The following is a 12,325-nucleotide window of genomic DNA, read 5'->3' as shown; positions in this document are numbered from 1 at the left end:
TGAGACTCCTACTAATTACTTATTTATATCTCTTTCTCTTCCTTCATTATTGATGAGCCAAAGCAAGGACAATTGATTTCCATGTTTCATTCCCCACTTTTGTGTTAACAACAGCACAATAAACATTAGCACTCTTCAACACCGCTAAAAGTGGTTACACAAGTTTTAATAGATGTTAAGGGTTAAAATAGAGTTTCATTAGCCCCGAGCAAACACTTTCCACAACCCCGAAACTTCAGTGTACTAACTCACAGTGGGAAAAAATTCCATCACAATGAATTAATCCACACCTCAAATATTTACTGGAAACGATTGAAGTATAATATCCAACTCGAGAAAAAATCCCGCAAACCCAAGATAGAGGACCCACAAGTGTCGATCACTTTCCTCTAATCCGCGGGACGAAATTCATCCAGCCAGCGTAATTTCCAAAGAGGCTTAAAGCCGAACGGATTGACCCAGGTCGCGGGACCATCGGTCGGCTCCTCGTTTCGACGGCATTTTTCCCTTCCCCCGCCGCGGGAAGGGGCGTCCCCCTTCGGATTTGGGGCGCTATTTAAATAGAGGCTTATAGGGCAGCTCCCCCCTCGGTCTCCCTCGCTCCACCCTCGCCCTCTTTCTCCCTCGCCTTGTTATCTGGAGCAGCAGCGCCCGTGTCTGCGGAGGCTGTGTCGTATTGATCTGTCGGCTCGCTTGCCAGCACGCCGAAGAAAGAGAGGGAAAAGCAGGGAGTCGGTAATTTATCGCGACCCCCACACCATCATCGCGCGATGCCCCGCGATCGAAGACGCGCCGCGACGCCCACCAGCCCGTGTTTCCGCTTTCGAATATTTCACTCGGTCACGCGCGGTGATCGATGCTCATGAATACGCTCCAATCGCGCGCGTCGATTTGAAACTGCTGGAGGTTGCCTTCGAGTGGGGTCGGTTGCATCTGTGGAACGAGAGTGGTTGGGGGCTGGAGGCAGTTTAGGTTTTTGAAATTTCTGGTGGAGAGACTTGGTGAGGGAAGAGGAGATTTATTGTTTGCGAGGAGAAGATATTCGTTGGTAGAAAGGAGTGTGAGGAAAGTAAAGGAGTTTGGTGGATGATCCTGAATAATATTGTGGAGAAGCTTGTGGTCATTTTAGAGATTTCAGTAAATGGGATTACTTTTACTTGAAACAGTTTGGATAGTAACGCAGAGGGAAAGAGTTATGGAGATATCTGGTTTTAATCGTGTCGCTCCGACTGTCTGACTATGATCGCTCCCTCTACTCTTAGAGGTGTTGCATGGGGCTTTTGCACTTGTGCTGTAGTAGGAAGAGATTGCTGGAAATATCAGACGCACAGTTCCCACATTTTCTAATACATAGATTCAGTAGATAAAGCAATTTTTGAATCAATTCTACTAAGGTGTATTTCACAATGCTATATTTAATAAATTTCATAAATAGAATTTTAGAATTTTCGTTTTTCATTTGTGACAGTTTGTTCTCGCCAGAGGTGCAAAATACACAAAAATATTGATATAATTTTCCACATTAAATTATTTAAAAAATATTCATTATACGTAAGAAAGATATGATCACAGAAAAGTGAATTAAATTTTACTAGAAACCGTAATAAAATTAGCACATATTTTCAAGCCTTTCATACATTTAGAGAATTTGTTTCTAAAACAACTCCTGAGATACTGCACACACGAAAATTTGTAAAGAAATATAACTCTAGGTATATTTTGCACTTCTCCGGTGTGTCTGACCGCAGACGATCCCTTTTCCTTCGTCTACTGTACTCTTGCCGCACTTGTTCAACGCTACTGCAAGAACTTACGTCTGAGTTTACGAAGCACCTGCTGCAAAGTGCAATTAAAAAAATAGTGTTCTAAAATAAAGTAACACTGCAAAGCGTGAAACAGAATATTTTTAGCCTCTAATTAAAATCTACTTTTGCTTCCTTACACACACTGTGCCATACTCTGTATGCTTCCTATAAACAGTAAAACTAAATTCTTATAGAAAGAGTCGATAATTTTTCCAGACATAACAATTATTTTTATCAGCACAGAAAATTTTTTTCTGACAAATATTTTATTACTAAAAATTTCAATCTGCAGAACTACTACTGTTAAGCTAATATAAATTAATCTAAACATAATTCCACTCTCAGAATAATTTAGTCGTGATAGTCAACTCGATTTCGAGTGGTCTACTAACTGCCTACGTATCCTATAAAAATTCAAAGTCCCAGCCAGTGTGATAATTGCGCAAATCAAACGCTGGAAACGCGAGTGTCGCAAGCGTAGCGACGAGTATCGTGAAAAGGTTTCCAGTCGTGTCGTGAGTTTGATTATTTATGCCTGATGGCTATCCCATCAGGAAGGACGTCGAGAAATTCGTGTGCAATGTGACACATTAGAAAATATATACACATAAAATAGAAACGAGAAAGGTAACGTCGAGGTGGCCGCCAATTGTGCAAACGAAACAACGTACGATCACGTGTAACGCTGAGTCGACGAAGCATGCGTGCAAAAATTATTAATTATTCGGCGCATTCAGTCCCAGAGGACAAGTCAGCAGTTCGTTTTGCAACAGCTTTGAGGAAACGAGATCAACGTGATGTCACGCGACTCGTTAGGCACGTGTTCGAACCTAATGTCAGGGTCGCGAGTCGAGGGAAAGTTTTCTGAGGATTCCTCGTGTCGGTGTGTGCTCTCCTCGTAATTTAGAGAAAGAAAGAATAGTAAATGACAGCGGAGAAAAAGGATGTGGAAGAAGTAGGAAGATTCTTAGGTAAAAGTCTGAAAAATTCTTTCAGATGGAGTAAGAGGAAATAAGGAAAGAAACTGAAATAAAATAAATGAAATGAACGATCCATCAGTGACTTCTATAATTCAGTAAAAAATTACTATCTTCTAAGAGAATTATTTTCTTCTAAGAACAGTAATAAAATTAATTAATGTCTTCTAAAAATGTACAATGGCAGAATTGATCAGTGAATTGGTCAGTGACTCCTATAATGAAATGAAGAATTAATATTTCGTAAGAGAATTATTTTCTTCTAAAGATAATAAGGAAATTAATATCCTTTTAAAATCAGTAATAAAATTACTGTCTTCTAATAACGTACAATTGTAGAATTGAATTTATGAAAGACAAGTCCACCTTTCCTAAGGATTCTTTTACTAAAAGGAAATAAAGATGAAATAAGTTACGATGAAAGAGAAGACGATGAAAATGAACTGAAGTAAAATATAAAATTATCTACCCAACCATTTCTCTGGAAACCGACAATCCTTTTCACAAGTACAGAATTATATTAACAAGTTCGCTGAATAATTTCATTCTGTTCAAATAGGACTAAAAATTTAATTGTTAATTTCCTCGATCCAGAGTATCAAGGAAGTAAGATCTAACCAAAGAGAACTGGAACCTAAGGAAAACATTGAGGTTTCAAGAAAATTAACAAGATCTAGGAATCTTAGTAGTCCTCTCTGGAAGCTCCTACTTTACTTTAAAATAATTATAAATTTCCTCAGGTTTAAATTTCAGAAACAAACAAAATCTGAACAAAAGAAACCAGAAGACAAAATACTACTAGAAGCTCAACAAAATTTAAACAATACATATGTAGGGTTTAAATGTTTTATCATAAGATCAACCTCAAACATGTTTGAAAAGTTTCTAATTTGAAGGTAATTAATTATCAAAAATACACCTAAAACGCGTGAGAGACGTGTCTGACCTGGAGACTTATTCTACTGCCAGCGTGCATTAGCCAGTTCAGACGTAGCGCTGGCAGTAGAATGAGACGCTGAGTCAGACACATTTCTCACGTATTTTAGGCGTTTCCTCAGCACTTAATAACTCCGAAACGAAGTCTCTTAACTTTCGTTTTATTTCAGCGTATAAAACCGCTTCCTAAAGAACACCCTACCCGCCCATAAATAAATACTAAACAATACTTAATACGAAAATCAACGAAAAAGAGAAGAATACCCAAGAGGATTCTGCACAGAAGCCAAGAACCCCTGAAACAAAATATAAAACTGGGTTCTATCCAGTCCCCAAGAGTCCCTCACGCAGCCATAGGATTAATTTTTCACGTCAAAAGGAACCAGTGGCAGGGATCGATCCGTCTCCAGATCGTGCCGCAACGTAGGCCCTGGTGCGCCAAAAGTGGAGAGGCCTGGTCGAAGGTCACCATAGCGCGGTACGCGAACTCTCGAATCGTTAGGGAACGTTCGTAGTATCGCGTGAGTACACGCGCAGAGATTTGTTTATGCGACGGCGGGACGACCTTTAAAGCGTCCATGATGGACGGTCCACGCACGTGAACGCCAGCGATTTGTTGTATAATCGGTCGGTTACGTAACGCGATTCCACACAGTTTCCTCCCGGCAGACCACCTATTCATTGTCAGAATAGAGTAATCAGAGTGTTGCCAGTTGCAGACGATAGAGAGAACGTTGTTCGTTAATTCAACGATAACTTCGAGCCTCTTTCAATGGGGGGATGAACTGGCCTTTGAAGGGGTGTTCGTCGGCAGGATCTTGAATTTTCTGAGGGGTAAAGTAACTGGCCCAGTAGCTGATTATATCCTGATACCTGAACACTAACAATTCTGTTTAATTTTAAGCTTAAATTCTAATATTCATTATTATGAATAAGGAGAATTTAAAGTATGATGAAATAGTATATTCAGATGCAATTCAAGTTTTGAGTATTGCAATTTTTGGTTGTCCACTTATTGGGACGTTTGACATCTTAAGTGTCCAGGTATTGGGACATTTACCTATATTGTCTTAAGAGTTTGTAAAACAGCGTGGGATAAATGTGGTAGAGGTCTTTGAGGATTTAAAGAATTTGAAGAGTGAATTTTGGGAGTGAGAGTTAATTGAAGTTTCTTTTTTTATTTACTACTTTATATGGAGATTCTACACTATTTAATGCAGTAAAATATTCTGAATTTACTGTGCTGTATAATACTAACGCTACTAGAACGTAATATTATTAATTTCGTGTATTTTTAATTTGTAGTCTGTTTCTGTGTTTCATACTGAGTCAAGTACCTTTTTTTAATTGAAGTGTTTAATATGACGGTAATTAGGAGTTAATGTTAGACTCAGACGCGCTAACATATTCCTGTATTTTTATTCCATTTGTCGTCTTAGGGTGTCAAGTGACCTTTTTTGAAGACACTTGTTCCTCATTTAACGAGGAAGCATAGTCAGCGGGGCGTTTCGATTTAAACACCTTTAGAGCCAAGCAATGGGAGGCAGGGGCGACTAGGTCAGGTCGAGCACACCTATCTTGACCTCGTTTAGGTCGAGCCGTAATTAAATCCACTTTCCGTCGCTTCCTGCATACGTCTCTCTTCACTTACAAATACTTTTTTTCCAGAACCTACAAGATCACATACGAGATCCCACACAGGTGTACAAGGACAGTATCATTCACATTCAAAATTATCTTCATTTAATGCTACGTTATTCACATAAAAATGAATAACAAAGCATTTGCTAAGTATCAGATAAAAATCTCTACACTAAATTCTTTTTCCTCTCATTTTAATCTGATGCAGCAAATGTATTTCCTAAACATAGTTAAAGTTAGCTCCAATTATATCATGCTTTGTATTCAATCTTCGAGGCGACTGAATTTTGTCTAACTTGTCTTTTTTATCCAACACAGAAGCTCAAATGATACGTTAACAAGCAAGCTCAAAACCGATCGCAGAAAGAAAGTACAAAATGCAAAGCTTCTCCACAATCGCTCAGCTTATCAACGACCGAGTTCCACGTGGAAGCATCTACCTCCCTGCCCCACAGATGCGCAATTACGCGTCGTCCATCGCAACGACGCCATCTCCCCCGCTGAGCTCGATCGAACGGAGCCCACTCGATACACGGAGAGACGGCGAGGAGCATAATTATCGTCAGGCTTCTTTGTCCTTTCGATTCGTCGCGTTGCGTCGTCACAGTGCGCCGCTGTTTCTGACAAGGACACCAGAATTCGGGGGTGAAGCACCCCTACTACGCGGCTGGTGAAAACACCCTAAAAGCGACGGCGTAGCGCGGCCCCTAGACTCCATTGACTCCGTTCGCTGGAGGACACTTGTCTGGCCCACATTCAGTGCCCCCTTCTGCCACGTGGCTTCCATTCAGACGCCAGGAAAGGGCGCACTCGTCGGTCTTTACGCGCACCTGCAGCCAACCCTCGCCGCTCTCACTTGCGGCCTTTTACCGAGGGTAAGACTGTCCTTTGAGCCGCGTCACCTTTCAACAAGGTCTCTGGGATTGGATTTGTTGCCTCGAAAAAGGAGAGACGGTCGGTTTCAGAAAACCTGGAAGTGATTAATGGAGCTGCGAGTTTTTTGTGCCCTCGAGGCGAATCGTATAGGATTATTGATTAGGAGCACTGTTGACCTGCTTTGGATCTTCACTCGGGATCATTGACTCGCTTCGAGAACGCTTTTTAACCCACTTTTGGGCTTCGTTGGAGGTGGTTCAACTGCGGTTTTTTATTGGGAGGGTTGATTGCGTGAGGGTGGATTGAGAAGCTTGGGACAGAGAGGGTGGGCTGAGAGCTTTTTTATTTTATTTTTTAATATAGTCCTTTTTTAACTGTTCACACTTAGTGGGTGTTGCACTGACACGATCTTACTGCAATTTCTTCAGTCGATGAAAGTTGTTCCAAGTGAGTTTTGATATTCAGAAATATATAAAAGACTTATGGTTCAAAGTTAGGTGAATAAGAAGAACGAGGTTTCAATTCATAGCCTTACTACTGAATGGGAACCAGAGCATTGAAACTACTATTTAAAATCCCACATCGTCAAAATATCCTTCGAAGTCATCCCTCAAGATCCTCTAACTCCTAACCCCTTCCAGACCAATCCCCATTTAGCCACCCCACGGGGAAGGTACCATCCCTCACCCAACACTGCTCCTTAATTAATAGTCGACTCATTGAATAGTTTCTGAAGCGCATCGCGAGACACTGGAAGGAAACCAGCACGCTGAGGTTCATCCCTCAGGACCCTACTTCCTCCATAATTATTGAGGCTCACCCTCCAGGTCGGTCAGGAAGTGTCACAGGTCAGAAACGGTCCAGGGAAACGTGACGCACGGAGTTTCGCGGTTCCAGGGCTCGCAAGGCTGTGTATTTTTAACTTGAGAACCTTCCGGCAACCATGGCTGGGATCAATACCACCAGCAGCCTCGTCTCGGTGTACTACTGGAGGCAGAAAGGGTGCAGCGTGGGGTTAACCTAGATATCTGTAGCTGGGGTGGCGGAGAAGCTCTCCTCGCGCGAAAGAAAACATTTTACTATCTATTTGGGGGCGGCTCGATGAAGGGAAGAACCAAATCATATTGGGGAATATAGAGGAAAGTTTCTTCCGCTGGTCTGAGTACATCAGGGTTATTGCTTGGCGAGATTTGCTCCGTTTTCATCAAAAGTTTGTCTTTCTTCGTGAATAGATTTTTCTTGTGAAGAAATATTTAATTCTGTGCACTTGTGTAACATTGTAGCAGTAATAATAATTCATTGGTGTTTGAAGGAAGTGGGGTTCACTACCTCTGAGGATTGTAAAATGTGCGAATTTTCGCACAAGGCGTGGAAACGTAATGCAGAGTAATATGGAACCAAAATCGATATGTAATGTGTTAACACAGATGATTAAGTACTTGCCCCGCCACAGTCAACCCCTTCGCTCTCGAAATCTAAACACCACCGTCCATTAACACTCGACAGCCAACCGACCACCCCAAAAGTACTTGTCCATTCTAGGATCGCAATCAGTGGTGCAAACAAGCCGCGGCGCAGCCACAAGAGTGGCCAGTGGTTGCGTAATTGAAAAATACCCGTGGCCGTGTCGTCTGCCGCCATATTCGACCGAAAATGGGAGGGGATGAAACAGCGAAACAGGGGGGACAATTGCGCCGCAGAAAAGTGAAAAAACGAACGAAGAGAAAAAGCGCAACGCGTCTTCTGCTGTCCCGTTGCAAAAATGGCTGCTGGTCCAGTGGTCTCCCTGGAAGCTTATATTCGCCTTCCATCCCTCGTCTGGCCTTTTCTCGAAGGATCAGGGGTGAAAAAAGGGGGAAACAGGACCGTGACGGAATTGAGTTCCGAGACGGACATAGCGGAGAGCCTTGACGGTCGTCTAGGAATCCTCGAGGAGGGAACACAGGGGGAGGAATGTGGCAGTTGTCGAGGAAGGAGGGTGACGAATGGAAAGGGGGTCGGGGGACGAAGAAAATAGAGTCTGAGGGAACGGCGAAGGAGAAAATGGATGGAGAAAGAAGAGGCGAAACGAGGGTGGGGACAGAGGGAGATGGAAGAGGGAGTGGTCGGGAGGGAGAGAGAGAAGGGCAAAGGAAAGCCTTTCCCTCTCGATGTCATTCGGGCTCGGCGAGCAACTTCCGCGATTGCGACGAGATACCTCTGTGGCGAACGGCCACTCACCGACGCTAAAGGCAATCCCTTTTATTGCCGTTCGTTTCACGGTAATCGCGTGAGTGGCTGAATATTCGTTGCCCTCAATGCGCGACCAGAGAGTTCAGAAGGCGCGTTTTGAATTGGATCCTCGAGGGTGTTTCACCTTCGACGCCGCTTTCCAGAGAGACTTTCATCCACTCGTCCAGGCGGAAGTGAGGATCTTAAGGAAGTTACCGACGGAGTCTCGAGTGGTTCCGTTCCGATCGAGCGCTTCTTTTAAGTCGAGACGTATGAACGCAGATCGAATGTAAGGGTAGACCTATCGTGCGGATTTCTGGACCTCTAGAGTCCTAGTGATATTTTTCTGACACTCGGGATCTTTCTAAAGGATTGTGGAAACATGTTTCTTGTGAGTGGTTATTGTCGTGGGAATTGAAAGCACATGGTTTCTTTCAATATTACTTGTGTTGAGTGATCAATTTTTAAGTACTAAGTAATTGATTTTAAATTGTAAATCGTTTATTCAAATGGAGGCATCGAAGAAGCAGGACAACGTGTTGTAAAAACGTTCTCACTACAAAACTTGTCAATCTTTAAACCTACACATCGGGATTAAAATCCAGAAATTTGACGCAGTGAGGAGACTCTGAAAATTTGAAACATGAACGCTTGAAAATTTTATTCCATCTCTCCACCTAAAGACCTCAAAAAATATTACTTTTTAAAATACCCATTACTGTTTAAAACCGTATTAACAGTACACGTCTATTCTAACAATCAAGAGTTCAAATTTATACCAGCTTAATAGCTTTTCAAATTACCGAGATAAAGTGTAAAAAGTCGAAAACTCTGATAAGAGTTCTTTGTTAGAGGACACAGAATATCGGAGAAGGCACTGTACCTGCGCGAATACGTCAAAAACGATTGGCTCTCTTTCGACCTGTTCAGGGTAGAGGGGCGAGAACCGAAGAAGGCACCCTGAGTAACCGGAAGTGGCGTTCCATTTCAATGCGCGATCGTGAAAGGCACCGATAACACGACCACTCCGGGATGAAAGCAAATGCCTTCCAAAGATACTCGCCAGGGAGTCTTTTAATGTGATTTCGCACCCGTTGAAAGCCTCTCGAATGCCGATGAGGCTTTTTTGCCCGTGACCCGCGAATTTTTATCCAGAACCTTTTGATCAGAACGTCATTACAGACAGTGATGTGTCTCCTTTGCATGACAATCGATAGAATGGGACCTTTCGTGGCTTTTCCAATTATTAGAATTCTTTGAAAAGAATACAACCACTACCTGGATCTTGAATGATTTTATCAAATATTTGCACGAAAATTGTTACACGTCAAACTATTGTTAAGATAGACTTTGTGGATATTTTAATGACAAGCAAATGAGTATAAAATTATCTTACTCTGCATATGCACTCTTAGGGTATTTCGAGGTGATCAAATAAACAGGGACTGATACAACTTTCAGCGAATGTAACTTACCAGTTAGTTATCAGTGTTCTTTTATTAGAAATCTAAGTCTTATCAAATAAAGTCAAAATCCCGAGATCTAACGAACGATGTGTTTCTTCGTGTTACAGATTTACGGACTTAGAGAAAGATCAGCGTGACCCGGCCAGGACAGCAGAGCCAGAAGTATCTCGCTAAAATCACGTGGCGGCCTATACTCCAGAAACCCAGTCGGTGTCCACGGCAAAACGGCCGATCGTGCGAACGTCCTCGGTAAGATTCCGCGACTGCCACGACCAGCAACAGCCCGAAGATTCTCCCAGCAAAGGCCAAGATGCACATCGAGGTGCAGGTGGCGCTCAACTTCGTGATATCCTACCTCTATAACAAGCTGCCCCGTAGACGGGTGAACATCTTCGGCGAGGAGCTCGAGAAGGCGTTGAAGGACAAGTTCAAGGGCCATTGGTACCCAGAGAAGCCATTCAAGGGATCTGCGTTCAGATGTTTGAAAACTGGCGACCCTGTGGACCCAGTGCTGGAGCGTGCTGCGAAGGAGAGCGGCGTGCCCATCCAGGACATCCTGGAGAACCTGCCAGCTGAGCTGGCCGTCTGGGTCGACCCTGGCGAAGTGAGCTACCGAATTGGCGAGATGAACGCGGTGAAGATCCTCTACTCTGAAACGGGAGATCCCCATGACGAGAGCTCAGCTGATCGGGAGGTGACCAAGACCTTCAACCCCGAGGCCCAATGCTTCAGGCCCATCGAGGCCGTGGGCACGTCCCTGGGAGGACTCAGCCTCAGCCCCAAGTCCACGTCCCCGTTTCCCAGCTCTCTGAGCAGCACCGCGAGCAATGGCTCCTCGAACAACCAGCAAAGTGGCCATGGTTCTGGTTCCTCCTCGGCACCGTCGCCAACCCCCATCACCAGCTCGTTCAAAGGCTCGCCTAGCCCGGTCCCAGCCTTCATCCCGCGCACCACTGCGCCTCTCACCTTCACCACCGCCACCTTCGCTCAGACCAAGTTCGGCAGCACCAAGCTGAAGACCAGCAGCAAACGAGCCAACAGGTTGGTAAACTGATCGTGGCCTTGTTTTCTTTCGCGGTTGCGTAAGATGTGTGGCGGGTTTGCTTCGAGTCTGGTTCTGACAGGGTATCGAATGATCGTGGAGTAACGGGCGCTGGTTGTTAAGAAAAATCTGTGGCTTAGGTAATTCTAGGTTGACATTGCGTTAGTTGTGTTTTTACTATTTTGGGGAATTGCTATTTGAAGAGGCACAGGATCTTCTAGGTCTAACAAAATTATAAAATTTAAGGTTTCCTTAGAAGATAATTATTGAGTAAAATATAGGGAATATTATAAAGCTGTAATGTGACAACATGATAGACAATTACCCTAAAAGAAACCACTGAGCAGATACTTAACCCACATGCTCCTGGTTTCAGAATGTCCCCCACCGAGTTCTCAAACTACATCAAGCAGCGCGCTATGCAGCAACAGATCCACCATCACCATCATCACCAACAACACCAGCAGCAGCAACAGCAGCAGCAACAGCAGCAGCAGCAACAACAACAAGCCGCAGCAGGTGGTCTGCCAGTCTCGCAGAGTTCCCCACGCAGTCGCAGCCTGTCCCCTGGTAGCATAGTCCCTGGTGCGGGTCAGCAACATACAGACCCCACCGCGTACTTCTTCCAGCACGGTCCAGCTGCGTATCCTCCGCAGTTCACCCATCGCAACATCTTCGAGTCGTCGAGCCATGGCGGCTACCTGTCCGCTGACCTCTACACGGGAGCCAACTTCCCATCCTCCTACCTCGACCCGACGACAATCGCTGGCCACCAGTTCTACGGTGGCAGCGTGAGCGGCACCAGCAACGCGGCTGGCATCAACGGGAACTCGCAAAGCGCTGGCAACTTAGGCCCAGTCGGCTCTGCCACAGCGAACAGCACCGTGAACGGGTCAGGGCAGCAGCAGGATAAGACCGCGCTGGTCGAGGGCCTGAACAACTTCGGGCTGGGCTCTGTGGCGTCATATCCGGCCAGCCAGTACCAGCACCTGCTCGTGGCCAACTAATACCTCGCGCGAGTCGAAGCCGAGAGATCGCCGCGGCACGGGTCGCGGCTGATCCTCGGTGCTGCTTTGCCAGAGAAGAAATAGAGGAGGATCAGAGAGACGGGAGCGCGTTCCCGATCTCTCCAGCGTCGAGACGTCGTCCAGAGTCTAGGCTCCGTACCCTGACACACCTGATCCGCTTGCACCACCTGAAGGCTTCCCACGGAGGCCGTCGATTCCTGCTCACCCTAGTTCCCGCTCTGTCTCTCTCCTAAGGTGTCCTAATCGTCGCCATGGTAGCTCCTAGCAGGAACCCCACGATCAGTCACCAGCGTCGACCCTGACGCGCGTCCTTCATCAACGGAGTCCCTCGACTCCTGGCTTC

The 12,325-nt window shown here is 44.8% G+C and overlaps 1 protein-coding gene across 1 annotated transcript in view; it reads left to right on the top strand.

The window, feature by feature from the left end:
* The window catches only part of LOC143178070 (uncharacterized), a 101,573-nt gene extending 89,470 nt beyond the window's left edge, over positions 1 to 12,103 (top strand). Inside the window, exons 3-4 of the mRNA XM_076376504.1 lie at positions 10,020 to 10,953; positions 11,331 to 12,103. Of these exons, the coding sequence (XP_076232619.1) occupies positions 10,223 to 10,953; positions 11,331 to 11,961 (1,362 nt within the window). The 5' untranslated portion in view covers positions 10,020 to 10,222 and the 3' untranslated portion in view covers positions 11,962 to 12,103. The remainder of the gene's footprint in view (positions 1 to 10,019; positions 10,954 to 11,330) is intronic.
* Positions 12,104 to 12,325: the final 222 nt, after the last annotated feature.

The sequence above is a fragment of the Calliopsis andreniformis genome, chromosome 4 (assembly GCF_051401765.1).
Source record: "Calliopsis andreniformis isolate RMS-2024a chromosome 4, iyCalAndr_principal, whole genome shotgun sequence".
NCBI classification, from domain to species: Eukaryota; Metazoa; Arthropoda; class Insecta; order Hymenoptera; family Andrenidae; genus Calliopsis; species Calliopsis andreniformis.
The sequence above is the reverse complement of the archived record's forward strand: the minus strand, read 5'-3'. Positions and strand labels throughout refer to the sequence as shown.